At 44.2% G+C, this 24273-nt stretch overlaps 1 protein-coding gene across 1 annotated transcript in view; it reads left to right on the top strand.

Moving 5' to 3' along the window:
• ADAMTS8 (ADAM metallopeptidase with thrombospondin type 1 motif 8) overlaps nucleotides 1-23951 on the top strand; it is a 216995-nt gene extending 193044 nt beyond the window's left edge. The window contains exon 9 of the mRNA XM_086956925.1: nucleotides 21772-23951. Within this exon, the coding sequence (XP_086813051.1) occupies nucleotides 21772-22507 (736 nt within the window). The 3' untranslated portion in view covers nucleotides 22508-23951. The remainder of the gene's footprint in view (nucleotides 1-21771) is intronic.
• The last annotated feature ends 322 nt before the right edge of the window (nucleotides 23952-24273 follow it).

Raw genomic sequence — 24273 nt, 5'->3', positions numbered from 1 at the left:
GGGGTGACAGCCCCACGCAAGCCAAGAAGGCAGAGCAATAACTCGACCAAAATAAACAGAAATAAAGGTGGAGGGACCAGCTTGCGTGTAAAAGACACCCTAGGCACCGCCTCTAATAATTATGCAGCCCAAAACCTTCCGAGAGGTAAAGGGCGTCAGAGGAGCTCTCCGGCAGACAAAGTGGGCAGAGGCAATGAGGAAAACACGCCGCCTCGTAGCGTTTCCAAGCTCCTGTCACACTGAGCGTCAAAAGCCACCAATGCGCATGCGCGGTGACGAGTCTGTTTCCCGGAAGGAGAGCGACGCGCGACACGCGCGCGCAAGTCCCCGAGCTCCGGTCCCACTCCACAGAGACACCAACGCGGGCACAAGGCGCCCGCAAGGCCAGAGAGGCGAACACGCGCTCTCACAATCACACCACAACGTCCTGTGTAAACTAGGAGAAAAAACGCCAGCGGCAGCACAACGCGCAAAGCGGCTGCATTAGCAAATCACAAAGCGAAGGCGGCGCACAGGCAATACAACAGGACAATAAGGTAACAGTGCAATGAAACAGTCAATAAAGCATGTAACATAGAAAAGCACTTAACTGGCTGCGAAGCAGCAAAGAAAGAGGAAGTGTTATCCTCTATGGTGACTTATATAGCATATACTCTCTATGGTTGCCTAAGGGTTCATGGGAGTTGTAGTTTTTTGTTTTCTTTACTATGTTCCTATTGGCTGCTGTTGGTAGTAAAGAAATAGAGAAAGCATAATCTGAAGCCTCCTGTCCTGCCATAGAATTCAGAAGGTTTCTAAAAGTTAAACACATATGGGAAATCGTAGTTTGTATTTAGAATCCCGAATTTTGAAATAGTTAATTAGAAATAGCCAAAGTGGCGGATTGCATACCTTGCAGTTTAAAGAACAACGAGTCACTATGATGAATGCGGGTTTGGAATCACTCTGTCGGCGACGGAGTTGAACTGACTGTGAATTGAAGACAAAAAGTTAAGGATATAACCACCCGACTATCCTTGGTAAAATTGAGAAATCAGTGATTTTTTTTACCTCAAATCTATTAAGGGGACATATGCAAAGTATTTTTATCCAGTCGCCTGTGAATAGCTGGCTGTTCTAAGATTTTCTATGGCTTTAGTCTAGACATAAAAACAATATATTGTTCTAAAACAAAACCGAATGTGTGTTTTACCAATTTAAATAGTTGATACATCTTGAAAAGAAAAAGGCATGCATACCTTTCAAAATACGGACGAATACAACGATGTTGATACTAAGTAATCCCGAAACAGCGGAAGGCTTGTTTTCAAAGATGTCAACTTCTACAACGGAAAAGAATGAAGTATACGCGAGTCGATTAGAAAAGGAAAATTTAGCATGAACTGAGTCTGAAGCAATGCCTCGCTCGTACATACCTTGTGAAGTAGAATCAAAGTGAAAAACCCGGCGTTCTGTTTCTCTCGTGAGTGAATCGACGATCGGAGGGTTGGCCCGAAGTGTTTCTCTAACCGGCAATCAAAGACGGACTGCGGAGGACGACTATATGTATTGTAGTCCGTATATGATTCAATGAATATAGAAAAAAGACTACAAGTGTCAGACACGAGGTGTCTGAGAAGTCCACCAAAGCTTAAAAAATGTGTTAGTAATTTCTGAAAATCCAAAATCTAAATATCTGGGATGAACGATGGTCTTGTCAAAAAAAGAAAGACAAAATCCAACGAACAAACGTATATCGAAGACTGGACCAATGTCGCTGCTGGACTGAATAATGACTCAATTAATCGTACCACCATGTTGGAAAGGTGTGTGTACTGCCCTATAAAGGTCCACGAATAAATTGCTTTTAAGTGAAAACAAATAGAAGAAGGGTGACAAAATGTCTGAACCAAATTATTAATATATGCAGCCAAACAAAATCATATATCAGTGTTATTCATCGTTCTATTACATAAACATGCACTGTACAAACTATATGTTGAACTTAATAATAACGTATGTCAACCCTGGAAGATACCATCACTACCATGCAGAAGGACCTCCAGGTGCTGAACAAAAATAAGTCCCAGATGGAATCAAAACTAAGACTTGGAGAACTATAATAGGAGATCCAACCTGCGCTTTGTGGGAATATCGGAGGGCATGGAGAGTGTGGAAATGGTAAAATGGACTGAGTCTCTGTTGAAAAAAGCAATACCTGAATTAAAAGGAGATCTCGCAATCACCAGAGCGCAGAGGGTTCCTGCACATAAACCCGCAAATCCTAAGTATCCACGAACCATCTTAATACATTTTTCAGACTATAGAATTAAAGAGCAAATCTTAAATGTAGCAATATCAAGGAGATCATTTTCTACAGACAAAATTAAAAACTTCAAAATCTGATATGTCAGCAGCTTCTGCCCACAGACGGATTAATTTTATCAAAATGATCGACTGTTTTAAGGCCAAAGGGGCGCAGGCGATGATTGTGCAACAATCTAAATTAAAAGTCATAGAAAAAGGAAAACATTTCATATTTACGGACATATCAGAAGCCCAAAGTCTTTTGGAAGGTCTTAAGGCTGCATAAGGAAATGGAAACTCCATGGCTATAACTCTGTCCTGAATAATAATGAGTTGTATTTGAGGAGAGACTTAAGAATTACTCAAAATGTTTTTTTTTTTTTAGGGGGAGTGTAAGGCGAATTAGGGGATGTAACAGGATGCAACAAGATGGCATCCAGTAAGAAGAGAGAGAAGGAGGGAAAGATAGTGGGACATTCTGGGTTGTCCCTTCTCCTGGGGAGGATGGGGTGGGGGACGGTGGAGGGGGTGAAGCAGTTGGAAAAAGAGAGTTCGTAGATGAAAATGTTCTTTTCTGGTTTTTGAATGAGTCAAAGAAGAGGGTATGTATTGGTGCTACGGATACTGCCTGACACAATTGTCAGCACAGTTTACGATATATTTGCACATTGAACATTGCACTTTAATGCACTTTAAGGCATGTATTTTCACAATGGATATAATATGTACTGTAGTATTTTGGTCTAATTGTCCTAGTTGCTGCGCGACGTGCACTTTAAACAGTTTTTCCACAATTGTTATAAATTGTACTGTAGCATATTGCGCTAATAGTTGCGTGATTTGCACATCAATGCATGATTTGCACATTTGTCATAATAGATGTGGCAGTGTCTGCGCGGTTTGCACAATTGAAATGATTAGTTTTTTAGTGCGTAACGCAGTCTGTTATTGGCTTACTGGGAAGAAAAAGATAAATCAATTTAATTCGTTTCTCTTCCATACATTCTGCACCTTTGTACCAACTGCACTTTAGCAATGCATTTTCCACATTTAGCACAAGTCACATCTCAGCTGGCTAAAATAAGCTATTTCTTCCCGTTTTTTACATCATGAATAGGAATAAGTTATTAATCCTGTCTCTGAACGCTAATGGCTTGAACAATAGACATAAAGCTTGTGCAATACAGAGCTGGCTAAAAAGTCACCACCCAGATGTGATCTTTATACAAGAGACACACTTCCGAGCCTTAACAGATGCTAGTAAAATGTAAAAAAACTGGGCGGGTTTCTGTTGTTCTTCTGTGTCAGGGACAGCTCAGAGGGGTGTGAGCATCTTCATAGGCAAGCATGTCCAATTCCATGTGGAAGCATCACATTCAGACACGAGTGGAAGATGGACATTCCTATCTGGGAAAATAAACCAGATAAAACTGATACTTGTTACAATCTATTCACCAGTCATGGATGACCCGCTCTTAATTTTACAGTTAAAGCAAGCTCTATCAGGCATACCGGGTCAGATCATATGGGGTGGTGATTTTAATTTTCTGCTAAAGCCCGTGGTTGATTCAACTAAAAAAGACCGAAGACAAAATAAACCACAAGTAGCCATTGCTTTACTGAGTTGTAAAACAGAGTTAGATATTGTGGATAACTGGCGGCTCAACCATCCGAATAAACGTGAGTTCTCATGTTATTCGGCAAAATACGAGCCATCATCTAGGCTAGACTTTTTCCTAATCTCGCATAATCTGGAAATGAGTAAATATGAGCATATAGTGAATGCCTTCTCAGATCATGTCCTCATTAAGCTGGAAACCCTTTCAGGAAAGACAGAGGAAGACACATCATGAAGATGGTATTTTAACAAACTTAAATTAGCAGACAAACAGTGGTGTGCAGGAATAGAGAAGGAGATTAGTTTTTTTTTTAATATAAATAAGGACTCTGCCCCTATCAATATAATATGGGATGCTTTCAAGGCTACATTGAGAGGCATAATCACTTAAAAAGAGATACCAAAACACAAGGCTAAAAAGGAGGAGAGAATAGCGATAGAATATAGTCTGGATGATGCAAATCAAGATTATTTTAGAAATAGGACCCCCGAAACCAGGCAAGAAGTAATAAATGCAAAAACAAAAATGAGGGAATTTTATTATGAGCTAGGGGACATGGCAAGCAAGTTATATCTTCAGACAAAGTATGAAGATAGTGAATATACAGGAAGATTGCTAGCTTGGCAAGCAAAGGAGAGGCAAGTTTGAAACAGAGTTGAATGTCGCCAGGATACAGTGACTAAAACTTGCATAAAGACTACGTCACAAATAGGCGAGGTGTTCTTTAAACATTATAAAGATATCTATAAGGCATCTCACAAGGCCTCCCTAGAAACAATTAACGAATTCCTACAGAAATTGCCAATTCCAACCTTGGGAAATAATTTTAAGGAGCTGTTAACAGCCGAATTCACAAAGGAAGAGCTAGACATGGTTATCACCTCCTTGCCTAACTGTAAAGCTACCGGAGAGGATGGCATTCCCGCAGAATTTTTTAAAGCATTTTCCACAATTCTGCCCTGAATTTTTAAGACTCGCAAACTATCTATTACAAGGAGGAGATACGCCAGTATCTTTTCGCACTGCAGTAGTGGTCAGTATTTTAAAAAATCGGGGAAACCTGAATTTGTAACTCGCAGAACGCGATGTGGGCGCTTCCTAAGCCCCTCCCAAGTAATCCACACGGCGGTGAAAACAGAGTTCCAAGAATCGGAATCACAGCGACCGTTACGGGCGCTTCCTAAGCCCCACCTAGTATTCCAACGGGTCCACAGTACAATCCGGCGTGAGCTTACCTCAGCCCACCAAAGATAGCACCAAGCGAAGATCAAGTCACACGAGCAATCCTACTTACTCGCCAGGAAGGAATAATCGGCAAGGCGTCTTCCACTACCGGCATGATATCCCATTTCCTGGTCGCATATCGTCATTCCTATGCGCCGCGCTAGGAATCATGGGAATTGTAATTTTCATGCTTGGTACAGATTCGAGCTGCAGGCAGTGATTTACCAGCGGCCGGGGAATCCTGACACTCTATGGAGGTAACTTTTATTTTGTTGTACAGGCCTATTTATTGTCCCAGTCCGAATCTGCCATGTACTTGCTTCGATCCACCTATGCGACTTACATCCACCTGTACACTGCCCCCCACCCAGCTGGCATGAATGCTGTCCTCACCTTCTTAACAGACCATACTTTTTGGCTCCCTGGAACATGTTTTCAAGCACCCATGGTGTAAAGCAACACTAAAAACATTGGCAAAGTCAATAGGTCCAAATGGCAAGATTAAATGGCTCTGCCAATGTTAGTTCATTTAAGCCTGTGGTATTCATAGTACGGCCCGCGGGCCACCAGTGGCCCGCCAGGCCTTTATTGGCCGCCCACGGACCTTGCCTTGCCATTTCTACATTTCCAGTGAGGCCGGCAGTACACACAGAAGAGGACCGCAGGAGCATACGTAGTGAATATGTTTTAATTAGGTATTCACTACGTATGCTCCTGTGGTCATCTTCTGTATTTACTGCTGGCCTCTGTGACATCACGACACTGTCGGAAGGCTTCCCAAAAGGCCCTTTAAAAGTCAGCTGTAAGTGCTTTCACAGCTGACTTTTAAAGGGCCTTTTGGGATGCCTCCTGTGTGGACAGAGATAGGCAGAGACAGCTATAGACAGAAACAGAGACAGATAGAGATAGAGACAGAAAGAGATAGAGACAGACAAAGACGGAGAGACAGACAAAGACAGAGAGAGACAAACACAGACAGACAGAAACAGATAGAGACAGAGACAGCTAGAGACAGAGACAGATAGAAACAGAGACAGATAGAGACCGAAAGATAGAGACAGAGACAGATGTAAACAGACAGATAGAGACAGATGGAGACAGAGACAGATAGAGATAAAGACAGATAGAGACAGACAGAGACAGATAGAGACAGAGATAGCGATAGAGACAGATGGAGACAGAGACAGACAGGGAGGGACAGAGAGCTAGAGAGAGAGCGAGCGAGAGAGATAGAGATAGATAGATAGATAGATAGATAGATAGATAGATAGATAGATAGATAGATAGATAAAGAGAGCGACAGAGAGATAAAGAGATACAGAGAGAGATAGATAGAGAGTGAGAGATAGATAGATAGATAGATAGATAGATAGATAGATAGATAGATAGATAGATAGATAGATAGATAGATAGATAGATAGACAGAGAGAGAGAGCTAGATAGAGATAGATAGAGCAAGATAGAGAGATGGAGAGAGATAGACAGACAGATGTGTGTATGCCGGCTGGGTATGATGGCTCAGTGGACTAATGCGTCCGCTTGTGTTCAACCTCATGGTCCCAGGTTTCTTTTTTTTATGCTCTAGCCCCCCCCCCCCCTACTGAACCCGCCCCCACCAGTGCGGTCCTCAGCCACAAACCTCACTGTAAATTTGGCCCCCCGAGAGGAAGTTTGTAAGTACCCATGACTATGGAGGAATACCTACGATACAGCTAGTAAGATATGTTACAAAGAATCACTAGCACTTTATAAAGGTATGATCACAAAGGCAAAAAAAGCCTTCTATTCTGACCAAATTCATGAAGCAAAAAACTCAAGTAGACGATTGTACCAAATTACTAAACTGTTGTCAGGTAATACCCCAGATCTTACCCCTCCCCCTTCACAAGCATTATGTGACTCATTGGCAACCTATTTCTATACCAAGGTAGATGATATCTACCAAACCTTTGCTACTAGACCACCTAAAGGGATAGGTAGCTCCCTCACGTCCCGTACAGATAACATGTTCCCAAGTTTCCAGGAGGTAACAAAAGAATACATAAGAACAATTGTGTCCACAATAAAAACAGGCTCAGCCCTGGACCCCTGTCCTTTCTCAATTCTCCCACCTGTAATGGACTCCATTATTCCAGCACTGACCCAAGTTTGTAATTTAATTATGCTTTCTGGCATATATACAGACTCGCTAAAAAACACTTTATTAAAACCCCTGCTAAAAAAACCCTCCCTTGATAAACAAGATCTGAAAAACTATAGGCCCATTGCGAGTCTCCCTTTCGTGGCCAAAGTAGTAGAAAAGGCCATGAACGCCCAGTTATCCGAATACATTGAAAAACAACATAGATTGGACGACACACAATTCGGTTTTCGGAAAAATCATGGGACGGAAACAGCTTTGATAAAGGCTGCTGATGACATCAGGACAATAAGGGACCAGGGGGGAACAGCGATCCTGGTAATGCTGGACCTGTCTGCAGCCTTCGACACGGTCGACCATACCATCTTGGTCGACCGTGTCGAAAAGATTGGCCTTTGTCACTCCGCCAAAGACCTGCTTGCATCTTTTCTAGTGAATAGAACTCAAGCGGTCACCTTAGGACCCTTTCAATCGACACCACAATCGTCACCATGTGGAGTTCCTCAAGGCTCATCCCTCAGTCCGACACTTTTTAATATCTATGTGTCGGACCTTGCTAATGTCATCAAAGCACATGGGATGAGCCTAACCTCCTATGCTGACGACACTCAGTTGGTGTTAGCTATTAAAGGTGACGGGCTTCAAATGGCAAAGAAATTTAATAAAGGACTGCTAGATATAGGTGAGTGGATGGCTAGCAATTGTTTAAGGCTGAACTCGGATAAAACTGAGGTGGTCATTTTTGGACCCCTTTCTCCGAGTTGGCCATTAAACTGGTGGCCTGAAACTTTTGGCATCCCTCCAAAACCCACAGCCAAGGTTAGGAACCTGGGCATCATCTTTGACGATGGACTAACTTTTATGGACCATGCTAAAAAAACAGCATCTACAGCTCATTTTAAATTAAAGATGATTAGGAAGATTCGTCCGTTTCTTCCGGAAACAGCTATCAAAACTTTGATTAGCTCATTAGTATTGTCCACCCTGGACTATTGCAACGGATTATTCCTTAACGCACAATCCAGAGTCATAAGGAAACTTCAATCCATTCAAAATGCCGCAGCTCGCTTGCTTGCGAGGAAAACAAAGTTTGAGCCTACTTCAAAAGTCATAAAGGAATACCACTGGCTCACAATTAGGAACAGAATACACTTTAAATCCTTATGCATAGTTTACAAGGCTCTGAATGAGCAGGTCCACATTTTCTGAAAGAGCAACTCCAACACTATAAACCAAGTAGACTGCTCCGATCAGCCACTCTCCGCCAGCTAACTGTTCCACGGGCCAGAACAGTTTCCTGGGGCGATCGCCGCTTTTTGGTGGCTGCACCGAAACTGTGGAACACCCTCCCCCAACATATCAGGCAAAGCTCATCCCTCTTCCAGTTTCGTAAACAACTAAAAACTTGGCTCTTCGAGCAATAATTTTCCACCATGTTTTCCAGTTACCCCAATGAAAATAAGGGCAGTTTTAGCGCCGAGACGCCTACGGGTATTTGTTGCGCTTTAGAAATGTCAAAAAATAAATAAATAAAATAAATAAATAAATAAATAAATGATTTAACCTATGTGGATGCATTTAACAACAGAAGTTTCCTAACTAAACTGTTAAAGTGCAAGCTAGGTAGCAAAATACTTTATTGATTAATACGTGTTTAAAATACCAAAGCTTACTGTAGAGGCTCAGCATTTTCCTAAAACAGACTGATGACATTGTACTCCCATGTCTATGTAACTTACTCCCTGCCTCTGCAGCCAACACCTGAAGCATTATAAATCCATTCGTCTGCCTTGCTTTTAATTATTTTCAGAAAATTGAAAGACGCAGTGAGAATGTTTATATGATCTCGCCTAGATATCTGCATCGATATTTAATTTACTAAACTTGTTAAATCCTCAAATTAATATTAATATGGAAGCATTTTGATTTGCGAAAAATGTTATGGCTTCCTTCTTCATAAAAGTATATTTGACGCGCTGTGTTCAGTCAATTATGGAATTACCTTGACCACCACATTGTGGACATTTGCTCATGTAAGGAATGAACAAGTTTGCTGAAAGCTGGATCTGGCTTTCTCTTTTTAGAAGCATTAAATTAATGAACTACAACGGGGCGTTGCTTGCCGAGCTGCAGGATGGCCTTCTATAGGGTCTCAGCAGGCCAGGCCTAATTATCCTTTGAAATCACCATCTATTCCAGGAATCTATCACCACTAACATGAGACACCATGGTCTACCTCTCCCGGCTCTAGATGAGAGGCACTGCAGAGGTGGGGGCGCAATAATAACAAAGATAGAGAAATTACTGTGCTGCGGCCTAGTTTGTTCTGAGACATTGCCGCCATATTGCTTCGGAACTGCTGGGACGGGTGACGCTCTGCCGGGCCTTCCCCTGCCTTGGCGACCCGGTGGAGAACCGAAAATTGACTCGTGGAGGTCGATCGATCTGAAGCTGGGCTCCCCCCTGGTGATACTGTGCAGCTGAATTTGCGCCAGCTTGATTGAGAGCCCGCACCAGTGGATGGTGCGGCCGGTGGCCCCTGCTCCAGCGTACGACATGAGGCTGCAGGAGGAAGTGTAAGCGACATCGTATCATGGCTGCATGTGGAGTCTACCTTTGGGTGATGGATCGACCCGGTGAGGTGAGTGCGTGCGGGGCTGGCAGGGCGGGTGCCCGCTTTTGCAGCTACCACCTTGTGCTCTCCTAGTTGGGCTTCTTCACCCTGCGGCGGTGAGACCGGGTGTGCAGTAGACGCTTGTGGGGTCTCGCTCTTCTTGTGCTTGGTTTGCGCCCCTCTGCTGGGATAGTTCTGCTTCTTGGGCCTCCCTGTGCATGCTGAAGGGGTTGGGGTCTGGTTTCTGCGATCCTCCACGCATGGGAAGTGGTTAGCCCATGTGTGGGGGCGTGGACCACCCCACCCTCTGAGACTTCTTGGGAGTGACCCTCCCCTCCAGCTGGTGCATACACATAGTAGAAGCTGCTCCCTGTACTCCTGTCTGTGTGAGAACATTAACCACAGTACACAATCTCCAATTGAGCAAAGCTTACTTCTGCCAACCTGCTGACATACCTCAACCTAGAGCACCCAGTTATAGACCAGGGTATAGGAGATTTAACTACAAACACAAATTAGTATGTTTTCAGGGGTTCCAGCGGGCAGAATGGGGAAGACAGACCCCAAACAGTCAAAGCTCCCATTTGAAAATAAGCAACAGACTCGCACCACGTAGGCTAGCTCCGACCCAGATACCGCTCATGGTGCCAGGGACATGGGGGAGAGTCAGGAGAAAGACCTACGTACTATTATGTTTGATGTTCACTCCAGTATCAAAACGATTCAATACAAGATTGATGCCCTTACCACAAATTTAGAAAGGGTCAAGTAAAGAGTGGACACTCATGAAACGCATCTAGACACCCTGGAGAACAGGCTCTCGGACACCCAAGACTTCCAAGTTGAATCCAGTGCACAAGTCTTAGACATGGAAAAGATATTAGCTGTGATTAAAGCTAAATTCGAGGATTTAGAAGCGCGGTCTAGGCGCAACAACCTTAGAATTATTGGCCTGCTGGAGACCACTGCAATTCAGAGAATGGAACCATTTATTGAGAACTTATTGCGTGAATTATTTTGGCTGGTGCTCTCAACAGTAATGACCGTTGAGCACACACATCGCTCACTGGGCCCTAAACCGCCGGTGGGGGCGACGCCTCGCCCCATAATAGCATGCTCCTGAACAATAGGGAAAGAGATGAGATACTAAAAACCGCTAGAATCAAAAGCTCTATCACTCATCAAAGGAGCACACCTTCCTTTTTCCTAGACTGTACACCATCAGTGCAGGCTGCACGTAGGGAGTTTACACCGGTGAAACGCAAACTACAAAGCACATCCATTCCATATTCTATGCTGTACCCCACCAATTTGAAGATAACATACGACGATCAAGCTAATTTCTTCCCAGATGCCAAGGCGGCCTTCAAGTCAGCGAAGCATATATGTGCCAAGAAGACACCAATTCAATCCTCGCACTAACCCGGCCCAGAACTAAATTTCAGCGATAATGACTGATTAGATTAACTGGTTCTGGCACACTCTGGATCTGTATCCGGTACCACACTCTCATCACTAGTCCTAACTGTCATCCAAAATTGTAGCACCAGGAGTGACATTATTCTGTTTCAATCTAATTTTTTCTCACATTTCAGAGTATCAGATTCCATAAAACTTGATACGCCCTGGCCACCCTGTTTCAAGGCAGGTTTATGCTGGCGACCCTAGCCCCACAGGGAGATCTTCCGTGTGTTCCTTAGTTTGTGGTAATTGGGGGGTCCAGGGTGGGGGGTGGCACAGAGTCACAACCGGATTGGGAGGTTAGTGTGGGTGACCGAGTAAGGGGAAGGCTATAACTTTTACGGATATGCACTTGTTTTCTTTGCAGACTGGTCTTACCTCAGATCAAAGTTTGTTTAAATGTCAATCTTGTGTATCTACCCATGTGTGCTTAAAGACTATGTTCCAAGGTTTCAGAATTTGGTTCACTTTCTTTTTTTTTATATATTTTTATTGAAAGTTTTTCACTTTCACTGTGAAAATGTCCAACATAGGCACACATCTCATAACATCCCTAAAGGAACATGACATGACATGACAGAGGTTAAATTTATAAATTGGAACATCAGAGGGCTGAACGACTTCAGAAAGTCTAGATTGATGCATGTGTATTTTTTTGGGGGGGGATGTGTTTTTTTGCATTTTCTTATTTACATTACAGAGACAAGTCAGATATTCATAGCATCTTATTTCTTCCTTCATTACAACCAGAGTAGAGTTCAGCACTATTGCCACATAAATACCCAATTGTACAAAAATAATTCTTATCAACAGGACCCCTTCTCCCTCCCATTCCCCCCCTCAGATCCCCCTTACTGCCAGTTCACTGCAAGTCTGTGAGCGTGAGACCATAATATGCCAACCACGGCTTCCATATCTTCCAGAATTTTTTTGGGCACCCCCTTGCTTCGTAAGTTGTTTTTTTCCCCCAGCATATACATATTGATTCCCCATTCTGCTAGCTAGTGTTGGATTAGACGGGACACCCCATGTCCTTGCCAAGTCTCTTTTGGCTACTACAAAGCCCAATTGGAGCAACGTTAATTTAGCTCTAGGGAGGTCAATCTCTGTAGGTATGCCCAGCAAAATAAACATGGGATTTGGGGGTATTGATTCCTGCAAAATGAGCTCCAACTCCTTCAGCAGCATTCCTCAATATATCTGTTCAGATTGTGTAGAAAAATGTCCCTTCTGTGGTCTTACATTTCAAGCAGTTGGGTGACTCTGCTCTACCTATCCAAATGCAGTTGGGCTCTATACTAATATATTCTGTATAAATACTTACATTGGATCAATCAAAGTCGTGACCTAATAGTTACTTCCCTGGGATGCATCAGCGCCATTTCCCAATCTAAGTCTTCTATCTCCCCCAGATCCGCCTCCCACCTTAACCTGAGCTTCCATAAAGGGTCTGGTGTGTTATTTATTATTGTCCTATATGTCCAGGACACAGCCTTCTCCTCAATTTCATCCATCAGTAACTGTCCTTCCAATGGGGCATACTCAGGGATACCCTCCATGTCAATATGGTGTGCCCACCAGGCATGCTTCAACTGTAGGTATTTAAAATGCATTGTTTGATTCATGTCATATTCTTTCCTGAAGGTGTGAAAACGTCACTAGTTATTTAAGATACACTATATCTTTAAGTTGAGCAATGCACACCAGATCCCACTTCAGAAAGCCTGTCAGCTTGGCAAATTCCTTAAGTCGTGTTCTCAACCAAAGCAGGGTTTCCCTGGTCACCCGGCCATCCCATTTCATACGTCTCTGATATCTTCTCTGCTGTTATCACAATTTGCGTGGCTGGCAACAGCTTTGCGGTTTCCTTGCCCTCAAAGAGGTAGTGCGAGTAAGGTCTTTTGATAAACAGTGTGTTCAAGAGCATATGTGGGGTGGTCCCTTTCTCCGAATGCCCATTCATTTACTACAATCAGATGGGCAGCCCAGTAATAGGCCCGAAGGTCTGGTAATAAAATGCCACCACTGTATTGGTTGCATTGTAGCTTCACCAGTGCTAACCCATTCGACTTCCCACCCCAGAGAAACTTTCTCAGAATATTGTCGATCTTGGTGAAGACCTCTTCTGGTATCAGGTGGTAGGTATTTTGCGAAACATATACAAATGTTGGGAGTATTATCATTTTGCAGAGCACCGCTCTGCCAAGTAGCGTCAGTGGCAGGGTAAGCCCATCTCAGCATCTGAGCGAAATTCCCCAAGCACCCTATAGAAGTTACCCTCCAGTGCCAGTGTCTTATCTAGTGTAACATATACACCTAAATATTTTATTCCACTGGGCACGACCTATAACTGGCTTGGGTATACAACATGTTCGGCATTCCGCCCCACAGGATAAATACATGACTTTTCCCAATTCAATTTGTACTCCGCGTGTGTGCCATATTCCTCGCAGCTCACCATAATATTAGAGGGCGTCGTTTTGGGGTTTGTGACATACAATAGTATGTTGTTGGCATACAAGGAAATATGTTCGGCGAGGCACCCATTCGAAAATGAGTTATGTACGGATGAGCTCGGATGACACAGACAAGGGGCTCTAAAACCATTGCGAAAAGCAGAGGAGACAGGGGGCTTCCCTGTCTAGTGCCTCTTCCTATTGGGAATTTCCGAGATGTCACCCCATTGACCCTAACCCTTGCCAATGGTCCTTCTTACAGAGTAGCTATCCACCTCCTGTATTCGGTGCCAAATCCCAATCTTTCCAGGACAGCCATGAGAAACGGCCTGTGGACTGTGTTGAATGCTTTTTCAGCATCCAGGGACAGTATGAGATGTGGGTCAGTTCTATGCTGTACTATCTCCAGCCAGTTACATACTCTTCTGAGGTTAAGTCTCATCGACCTCTTAGGCATAAAGCCTGACTGGTCCCTGTGAATAAGCCCAGTGATGACCTTGGTAAGTCTATTGGCCAGAAATCTTGCCAATATTTTAGTCTCCAGGTTTGTGAGGGAGATGGGTCTATACGAACCACAACTTTGTAGCGGCCAACCTTCTTTGGGTATCACCACAATAGTGGCTGTCCGCAGGTCCTCGGGGAGATTGCCCAGCTCCTGCACCTCTAGGTACATCTGAAGGAGATGTGGGCTAAAAAGTGCCCCATTCTGTTTGAAAAACTCCGGGGGAGCCCGATGCATGCATATTTAATCAGACATCGTATAGATGTGTGTTTTTTGCAGGAAACGCATTTGAGGGGGGGCTTGGATCCCAAGATGAGCAAAAAAAACTGGGCACTCAGCCCCATACTCGAACCACCCGAGGGGTCTCCGTGTTGATAAAGCACGGAATAGGCTGGACGGCCACTTAAGTACAGACTGACCCGGAAGGGAGGTACATTATAATACGCGGCATGCCGATGTCCACAAAAATTACTCTGGTGACGACATATGGTCTGAATGTGGACTACCAACAGTTTTTCTTATCTGCTTGTTGGGCCCAGGTGATTGCGACTAGAGTTGACACAGTTATATGGTGTGGCGATTTTAATGTCACATTAAATACCGCATTAGATAGAGTTGGAGCTGCTCATAGCCCACACACTAGAGCAGCTCAACAATTGAACACTATTACTTTTTACCATAATCTCATTGACATCTGGCGCAACAGGAACCCTACAGTTAAGGACGGAACATGTATCACTTCACATCACAGAGCCTGGTCCAGATTGGACTACTGGCTGGTCACTGGTGATGTGGCTGCCTGGGCCATAGATGTGAAGCAAATGGCCTGCATGCTTTCAGACCGTGCCTCAGTTTCATTGTACTGGAAGATACCTCAGACTATGCCCCACGCGTTCAGTTGGAACCCCTGGCCTCATGCTCTCATAGATGCAGCATTTAAGGAAGAGATTAGAACCGAGATCACTCAATTCTTCTTCACAAATGAGGGGTCAGTGGAATCTTCCTCCCTTTTATGGGAAGCCTTCAAGGCAGTTATTAGGAGAGCTTGTATCTCCCAGCAAGCGGGGTGCTAAAATTAATTAGGACTACACTATTAAATTTGGAAAATGAGATTAGATCCTCGGAATTGATGTTTTACCAGTTGGGGGCACCCACACATCTTGCCTCCATGAGGAGAAGATATCTGAATTTGAGGAAGAGGCTGTCAGAGAGACCAGGTTCCTGGGGAAAGACGCTAAAGAACGTAATTATGGAGAAGGCGACAGGCCTGGCCGGACCCTCGCTAACACACTCAAACAGCACTCATCTCCAGCCTTCATACCTGAGCTACTAGACGATAATCTGACTCCAATCAGGGGACAACAAGCCACACACAACCACCTCACAAACTTTTATTCCTCTTTATATACTGCCACACAGCTCTCTTCACACCCTGAGTTACTTACATATCTTGGTTTCAACAAACTTCCTTGGCTGAGTGAAGCCCATAGGGCCTACCTGGATGTCTAATTCTCTGTAGAATATATAACACAGGTTATATATAGCCTGCTGGGCGCAAAGGCGCCCGATTAGATGGGCTGACAACGTCCTTCTACAAAATGTATGCAGTGGAACTTGCACCCCATCTGTTGGATGTATATCAGAAATCTTTGGAATGCGGTTTGCTGCCACCAACCATGAGGGAGGCGGCGATCATCTCCCTTTTAAAACCAGATAAGCAGGCCAACCTTTGTGACTCATATAGAACCCTATCATTGATTAATGTGAACTTAAAGATCTTGGCTAAGCTGATTGCTAACCGGCTACAGCCAATCTTACCACTTATAGCCAGACCGGACCAGTCCGGATTCATTCCGGGCAGATCAACAGCCCATAATTTGCGTACCTTCTTCGCTACTATCCACCAAATTGACCCCAAATTACCAGCCATCGCTACGTTTCTAGATGCCACAAAGGCATTCGACTCCCTGGAATAGCCCTACTTATTTACAATTTAATTTAAAATATTTAATTTAATTTAATTTAATTTAATTTAATTTAATTTAAAATATTTCTAAAGCGCAGCATACACCATGCGGTTTCTTGGCGCTAGTGGGCGGATCGGCAACTGAGGGGAAGAAAACAAGAAGGAAAGGAATGAAGAGCTAAGCGGGGAAGGCCTGATTGAAGAGGAAAGTTTTTAAATCTTTGCGAAAGGAGAGGTACCGGGTAGCAGAACGGAGATGATCAGGGAGGGAGTTCCAAAATGTTGGGGCCAAGGTGGAAAAGTTGGCCCCACCCCACTTTTTACGTGTAAAGCGTGGGATCTGAAGAAGAGACTTAGAGGAAGACCGGAGCTCTCTTGTGGGAACATAAGGTTTTATTAGTGAGGAGATGAAGGCGGGGGCAGTGCCCTGCCGGGCCTGGAAGACCATACAGCCGGTCTTAAAGAGGGAGCGTTCTTTTACGGGGAGCCAGTGAAGCTCCCTTAGAAGGGGGGTGGAGTGGTGATAGCGTGGGAGGCCATAGACCAGCCGGGCCACCTGGTTCTGGACCGACTGGAGTCTTCGCAGGCTGTATGCTGGAATGCCATGATAAAGGGCGTTGGCATAATCCAGCCTTGATATCCCCAGGCCGGCCATGATAATCTTGAGTGCCTGAGGGGAGAAGAAGCGGGAAACAGAACGGATGGTACGGAGAGTGAGGAAACAAGAGGAGACCACGGAGCTGATTTGTGAATGGAGGGTGAGCTGATTATTCATTTTGACACCCAGTGTTTTGACCGTGGTTGAGGGGGAAGGTGCGGGGCCAAAAGAGGGGGGCCAGAAAAGGGAGTTCCAGGGGCTGGATGAACCACCGGTGAGAACCAATTCGGTTTTATGCGGGTTCAGCTTAAGATGGTTGTGGTTCATCCAGTCCCTGATGAACGTCATTGTAGACTGGAAATTAGAGACAGAAAGAGGAGAGGAGGACAGGTCGAAGATGAGCTGGAGATCATCCGCGTAGTTGTACACGGTGACCTCCAGCTGCTGGAGCGCGAAGATAAGAGGGAAGATATAAAGATTGAAAAGTAGGGGAGAGAGAGAGGATCCCTGGGGAACACCACAAGTGACAGGGAGGGGGGTGGTAGTGAAGCCGCCTAGCCGCACTGCCTGGGTGCGGTCCCTCAGAAAGGAGGAGAGCCAAACCAAACAATATTGCCCAGACTGGGGCTCAGCCCCAACTTCATCAATATCATCAGCCTACTCTACCCTAGACCTACGGCCCACCTGAGAACTAATGGACTTCTCTCAGAACCATTTGATATAACACAAGGCACTAGACAGGGCTGTCCGCTTTTCCCGTTGCTCTTTGCGATAGCAATGAAGCCATTAGTAGCTAGAATATGACAACACCATTTCGCCAGCTAACTAGGGTTCTCAGAAGCCTCATAATGTTAATATATGCTGAGAACGTCACCCTATATTTTCATAACCCAGATGTAAATTTAAATCCTGTGTTGCAGGAAATACTTCAGTTTGGGGGCATGTCAGGCATAAAAATGATCTGGTCCAAATTATCAATCCTTCGACTAACCGAAGCACCATTAGAAACTGACCTGGAATTCCTGCTTGCTTGGATGGATGGAGCTGTAAAATATCTAGGTGTGTGGCTATGCAGAGACTTGCAAGAAGTTTGGCGTAAGAACTTCGGAAAACAGATGGAACGGTTGGAAAGTAAATCTAAATTCTGGTCCACTCACCATTGTCCTTGGAAGGATTGCCATAACCAAAATGTTAGTGCTCCTCATGTTTCTATATCTCTTCTTGAATATACCTATCCTCCTAAACAGAGCCTTTTTTAATGCTCTTTGCTCTAGACTCGTAGGCCTGGTGTGAGCGGGTAAGCAGCCACAAGTGAGATGGGGAAAAACTAACACTTCCGCTATCGCGGGGAGAGCTGGGAGCCCCAGACCTTGAACTCTATGCACTAAGTGCACAAGCGCAATTTCTCCATTTCTGGATACACCCGATCCCATTTCAGCCACATGTGGCCATCAAAAAAGACGTGGCAGACCCTATCCCGTTATACGTGGCTGTTTACAAACCATACCACAGAACAACTGGCTAGGTAAAGACAGTCAAAACTCTCAGATGGACCTGGGAGGTTTTAAGAAAACGGGCCCACGTTCCATTGTTCCATTTTCCGTCCTCCCCACTTGCACATCACCCACTGTTCCCTACACTTCAGGATAAAGTCACAATAGAACACGCCCGCAAAAAGGGTATTTCCAAGTTAGGTGACTTAACCCCCAGGGCACATTCTTGGGGACACCACATATCCAAGATGGCAGCCCAATTCCTTTTCTTGAATTATTACTATATTACCAGCTTAGAATGACTTGCACAATGATTCACTTTACTTTCCCGACGCCTACGACCGGAAGAAATGGGGAGGATCGAAATTTGCGACCCTTGCTCCACTCTTTTGGAATTCCCTGCCTCTAGAGCTTAGAGCCTTAACTCTCTATCCGCAATTCCCGAAACAGCCTAAAGCTCATTTGTTCACTAAATGTTTTAATTAGTCTACTAGCAGTCCTGTTTCCTTTTTAACTTAGCTTCTGCCACTCCCGCCCAGATATCTGTCAGTTGCAGCGCCATGAAACCGCTGGTGAACGTGCGCTTTATAAATAATTTTAAATTCAAATTCAAATACGACCACCATGATGCCACTAAAACACCTATTAGCCACTCTGTCTCCCCGGAAACTGATTACCAGACTATACAATCAAATGTGATCAAGCACCCCACAAGTGAATTTGAGGGCCCTGGTTAAATGGAGAATAGATCTGGATAACCAGCCAACAGACAAACAATGGTCATTTTGTTGTTCCCAGCTGCGTCACCTATCTCCTAATTATAAACTGGGACTAATTCACATCAAGTTCTTTCATAGAGTGTACTGCACCCCCCACAGCTACAAAAGCTTGGATTGTGTCAGGACTCTAGGTGCTGGAAGTGCAAATAGGACAATGCCACATTCCTACAAGTGGCGTGGGTCTGCCCTTCCATGGCTAGATTCTGGGAGGAGGTATATGTCACCATTGGGGAAATCACAGAGACTACACTTGACTGCACGCCACTTGTGGCTCTACTGGGGTACGTTGATGAAGCCCCGCCTGAGAAGCGCCGCCTTTTGCAATGATGCTCTTACTTGCAAAGCGTGAAGTAGCCATACACTGGGGTGCCCTTCAATCTCCCTGCATTAAAATCTGGATACAGGACGTTGTTTACTGCCAGGAGCAGCTTGCCGCGTTCTGGGACTTGCCCATGGTTTCTCGCCCTAAAGACATCTGGGAAATCTATGTATTCTGACTTAAAGAAAAAAAAGAAGACTCTGGTAATGTTAGCCCAGTATAGATCACTTATCTCTTAAACACAAAATGTACACTGCCTGCTGTTCTAACTTGGAATAGACTAGAGTTGCAGTCCCTGCACGGGTTTGATCTTGAAGGTAATACACTGTGCATGTATTCTGTACCAGGAAACTGTAACAAATGTTACTAGTATTGTAAACACCTCCCTTAACTGTTTCAAGACCAAAAAGCCAACCTCTAATCAATCGTTATACAAACCGGTGCTTTTGTGAGATAAGTGAATACTGTATGTTAATCATTTATAGTTATGCATGATGAAATTTGATATTTAAGCTGTTCGTCATATGTAAAGTGGCCATGGATGGACACAAATCCTGTAACGAATTGTAAGACACGAAACTGCAATATAAGTTGTACTATGTTTATGTCTGCACAAAATTCTAATAAATACAAATTTAAATAAATAAATAATGCACTACAACAAATTAGCCTTAGTCTAAACTGTTGTGGCCCCCTTGAGTAGGTGTTTTGAAACCCCACGGGTGCACGCACCCCTGGCTAAGTACTGCTGATATAGACCAATGTCATGAGCTGTGTCAAAACGGCTTGACCAACTTGGAATGCACCAAGGTAAACATATGCGTATGCCAGTGCTGCAGAATTTATAACTCAAATATCAACTTTACATTTATTTTGCAAATTAATATATTTTTGTCTGTACATCAGCATGAGGTACCGGGTTTTTAGGGACCCGGCAGTGCCAGGGGGAACACCCAGAGACCTCTTGAGTTCTTCCTGTTCTGGACCACAGAAACACAGAGTCTTCTAGGTGATGTCAAGGATCGCGTTTATTGGCTGCAACCAAGTAACAAGCGTCCTAAAAGTACAACAGCACGGTGTGTATATTCTCAGGAGACTGTTCGTTTTTACAGAGCCAGCCTTCACCTTTTATACAAAAATATATGCTTCAGGCAAGAATTCTTTGTTTTATGGTTCAACCATATACATATTTTCACAACAAGGAAAAAGCAAAGTCATGATGGCAAGCCCATAATTTCGTTTGTCCAGTTCGTGATAGATTACCCAGCAAGGCCCAGAACTTCCATCAGATATCGATGAACCCCCAATAAAATCGGGCACCTCCTCCTTGTAAAACTAGCCATAAAGAAGAAACAGGGACAGGTGTGTGTATGATAAAGCGTGGTTTGTATGCGGTGAATGGTTTATGAGATGTTGTGCCTTGATGCTAATCTCGCTCTGCCCTTGGGTTGGGGACTGCCCGAACAGGTTTGGCTGGAGGCAGTAGAGTCAGCTCACCCAGGTCACAGAGGAGTCAGGAAAGGTCTACGTGTCCTTTCAGCTCGAATTCGGCCTTGGTCAATTGACTATGTAAGGGCAACCACAAGATGGATGCCGCTCACAAAATGGAACCCGAGCGTTCAGGACAGAAACTATGATTTAAGGGTGATTGCATCACTCAATCATGTCGCAAATGCCTAGGTATAATGTCTCAATCATTACCGGTCTGCCGATACCAAATTCGTCATGATATGATGATATTTTGGGACACGAGTGTGGAGCCTCGGTACCATACTATAGCAGGGTCCAGGATTTTCAGTACCACAAGCATGAGTTCTGAAAACAAACACATTTTTGTCTCGTATACACACCTTTCAACTTTGGTACACGTATACTAATTCAACGAAACAAAAACATGTAGTTTAGCAGTCTGGGCCGCACAGATGGATGGAGAGCTAACAGTAGCGCATGGGCTACTCATAGGAGACGCCTGGTCTATTACTATTATCTGTGGCAATGGAATGGGATCTTTTAGGGGCATAAATTGGGGCAGCATCAGTGCATGATTATTAAATGTTGCCTGCTATGAATACTTGCACACTCTTCTGATTGGAATACTCAGGCAAGCAAATATGAGATAAGAAGCACAATCATTTGGTGGCAACCGAGGAATTAAACGATTTTTGATAACATCCATATATCAGACGCAAAGTTACATTCCAGAGTATGACTAGAACAGTGTAGAAAACATTAGCAATTGAAAAGCAATGCCGTTAAAAGTAATGTTTGAGTATACTTTCTCTGCCTTGACCTTACTGTTTCCTTTTGCTTGTAGGTATGGCTACAATGACATCATCACAATTCCAGCTGGAGCTACTAATATTGACATCAAACGACGAAGCAGCAGAGGAGTAAAACGTGATGGTAACTACCTGGCTCTGAAGACAATGGATGGGAGCTACCTGCTGAACGGTAACCTGGTCATCTCAGCCATGGAGCAGGATGTCTTGGTGAAGGGCGCCATATTGAAATACAGTGGTTCGTTGACAACACTGGAACGCATTCAGAGTTTCCAGCGGCTCCCCGAACCCCTCATAGTCCAGCTCTTGAGTATGTCCAGTGACACCTACCCACCGAAGGTAAAGTACACCTTCTTCATCCCCAAAGATCTGCCTTTTGCCAAGTCAAAGGGCAAAGAAAAAAAAGCTGCCAACATCAGCAAACCCAGGGTGACACCCCAGTGGACGATGGGTGACTGGTCTCAATGTACCAAGAGTTGTGGTTCTGGGTGGCAGAGGAGAACTGTAGAGTGTTTGGAAATGGAGGAGAAGACCTCGACGGACTGTGACCAGGCTCTCAAACCTGAAGACATAAAACCGTGCAGTGATCTGCCCTGCCCCCTATGGCAATTGGGGCCCTGGTCACCATGTTCACGAACTTGCGGGGAAGGGGTGCAGACACAAGGTGCCTTCTGTACTGACTATTTGGGACAGCCAAAGGAAGATGAGAAATGCAATGCGTCAAAGAAGCCATTATATGTCACAAGAGTATGCGTTCTCAAAGAATGCTGAGACCTGCACCTAACAGAAGCACTGAAAACATATAACATAGGGACCCACTCATAACACCTGACCTTGTTTGAAAGTCCAAGCAGGGGCTGCTAACTATGACTGACCTTATTCCAAATTCTAAGCAGGAACTACTTACCCGACTCCAACTTGCTTGAGAGGCAAGGAAAGGACTGTGAGCACCACCTGTTCTTGCCATGAAAACTGGCCCTGCTCGTAAGAGTAAGCAGGAAGTTCTAAAGAAACCTCTCCTTGCCTAAAAAATGATGCAGGACTGCTAACGAGCTGTGACCTTACTGGGAAGGTGAAGCGGAACTGCCGACATAAGAAAGATGAAGGAGGGACAGCTAACAGAATGAGGCCTTGTGTGAAACTTGAAGCAAGGAAAACTAATACAATGGGACCTTGCTCTGAAGACGGAGCTGATACTTCTAACACAATGAGAACCTGCCTGAGGAGTAGGGACTTCTAACACAATGTGACCTTGCATGAAAGATGAAGCAGGAACTACAAATAGAACGTGACCTTGCTTGAAAGATGAAGCAGGAACTACTAATAGAACGTGACCTTGCTTGAGAGATGTAGCAGGAACTACTAATAGAACGTGACCTTGCTTGTAAGGTGAAGCAGGAACTACGAATTGAACGTGACCTTGCTTGAGAGATGAAGCAGGAACTACTAATAGAACGTGACCTTGCTTGAAAGGTGAAGCAGGAACTACGAATAGAACGTGACCTTGCTTGAAAGATGGAGCAGGAACTACTAATAGAGCGTGACCTTGCTTGAGAGATGAAGCAGGAACTACTAATAGAACGTGACCTTGCTTGAAAGGTGAAGCAGGAACTACGAATAGAACGTGACCTTGCTTGAAAGGTGAAGCAGGAACTACTAATAGAACGTGACCTTGCTTGAGAGATGAAGCAGGAACTACTAATAGAACGTGACCTTGCTTGAAAGGTGAAGCAGGAACTACTAATATAACGTGACCTTGCTTGAGAGATGAATCAGGAACTACTAACAGAACGTGACCTTGCTTGAAAGGTGAAGCAGGAACTACTAATAGAACGTGACCTTGCTTGAAAGTTGAAGAAGCAGCTACTAACAAAATGTACCCTTGATCGAAATAAGAAGAAGTCATTTCGAAGGAGACCTATCGCGACTCTGTGAAGGACGCAAGAACTGCTAGCAAAGGTAGCCCTGTTTGAAATATGAATATGAAGTGCAAGAGAAGCCTAAATGAGTTTGAGTGACACATCTGAGAGTTCTCGCACAAATTGACTTTCCTTGAAAGATGAGGCAGTAACTACCAACAGTACACGACCTTGCTTGAAAGAAGACACAGGATCTGCTAAACCAACATGAGCTTGATGAAGCAGGAACTATTAACGGAGCACAGCATTAATGGAAAGAAAATGCAGGGACGCCTAGTCTGCCATCACTGTGCTTGAACTACAAAATAAGAACTGCAAAGAAACCAGACCTGGCTTGAAAGATGAAACACAGACTGCTAATACAAAGAGACCTTGTTTGCCAGTTGAAGTGGGGGTTGCTAACACAGTCAGACCTCACTTAAAGAACCATTAATGGACTGCTAACAGACAGGGATATCAATATGTGATTTATGTTCTCAAGTATGGACAACTTAGAGGGTTGAAGGAAAGAGTGCACTAAATAACCTGAAGAGGTTAAGAGGTGATAGGCTACCAGAAGAAAGTATATATATATATATATATATATATATATATACACAGGAGTTGCTGTGCTTAAAG

Source organism: Lissotriton vulgaris, chromosome 2_1, assembly GCF_964263255.1.
Source record: "Lissotriton vulgaris chromosome 2_1, aLisVul1.2, whole genome shotgun sequence".
NCBI lineage: Eukaryota > Metazoa > Chordata > Amphibia > Caudata > Salamandridae > Lissotriton > Lissotriton vulgaris.
Note: the sequence above shows the minus strand (reverse complement) of the source record. Positions and strands in the feature narration are given on the sequence as shown.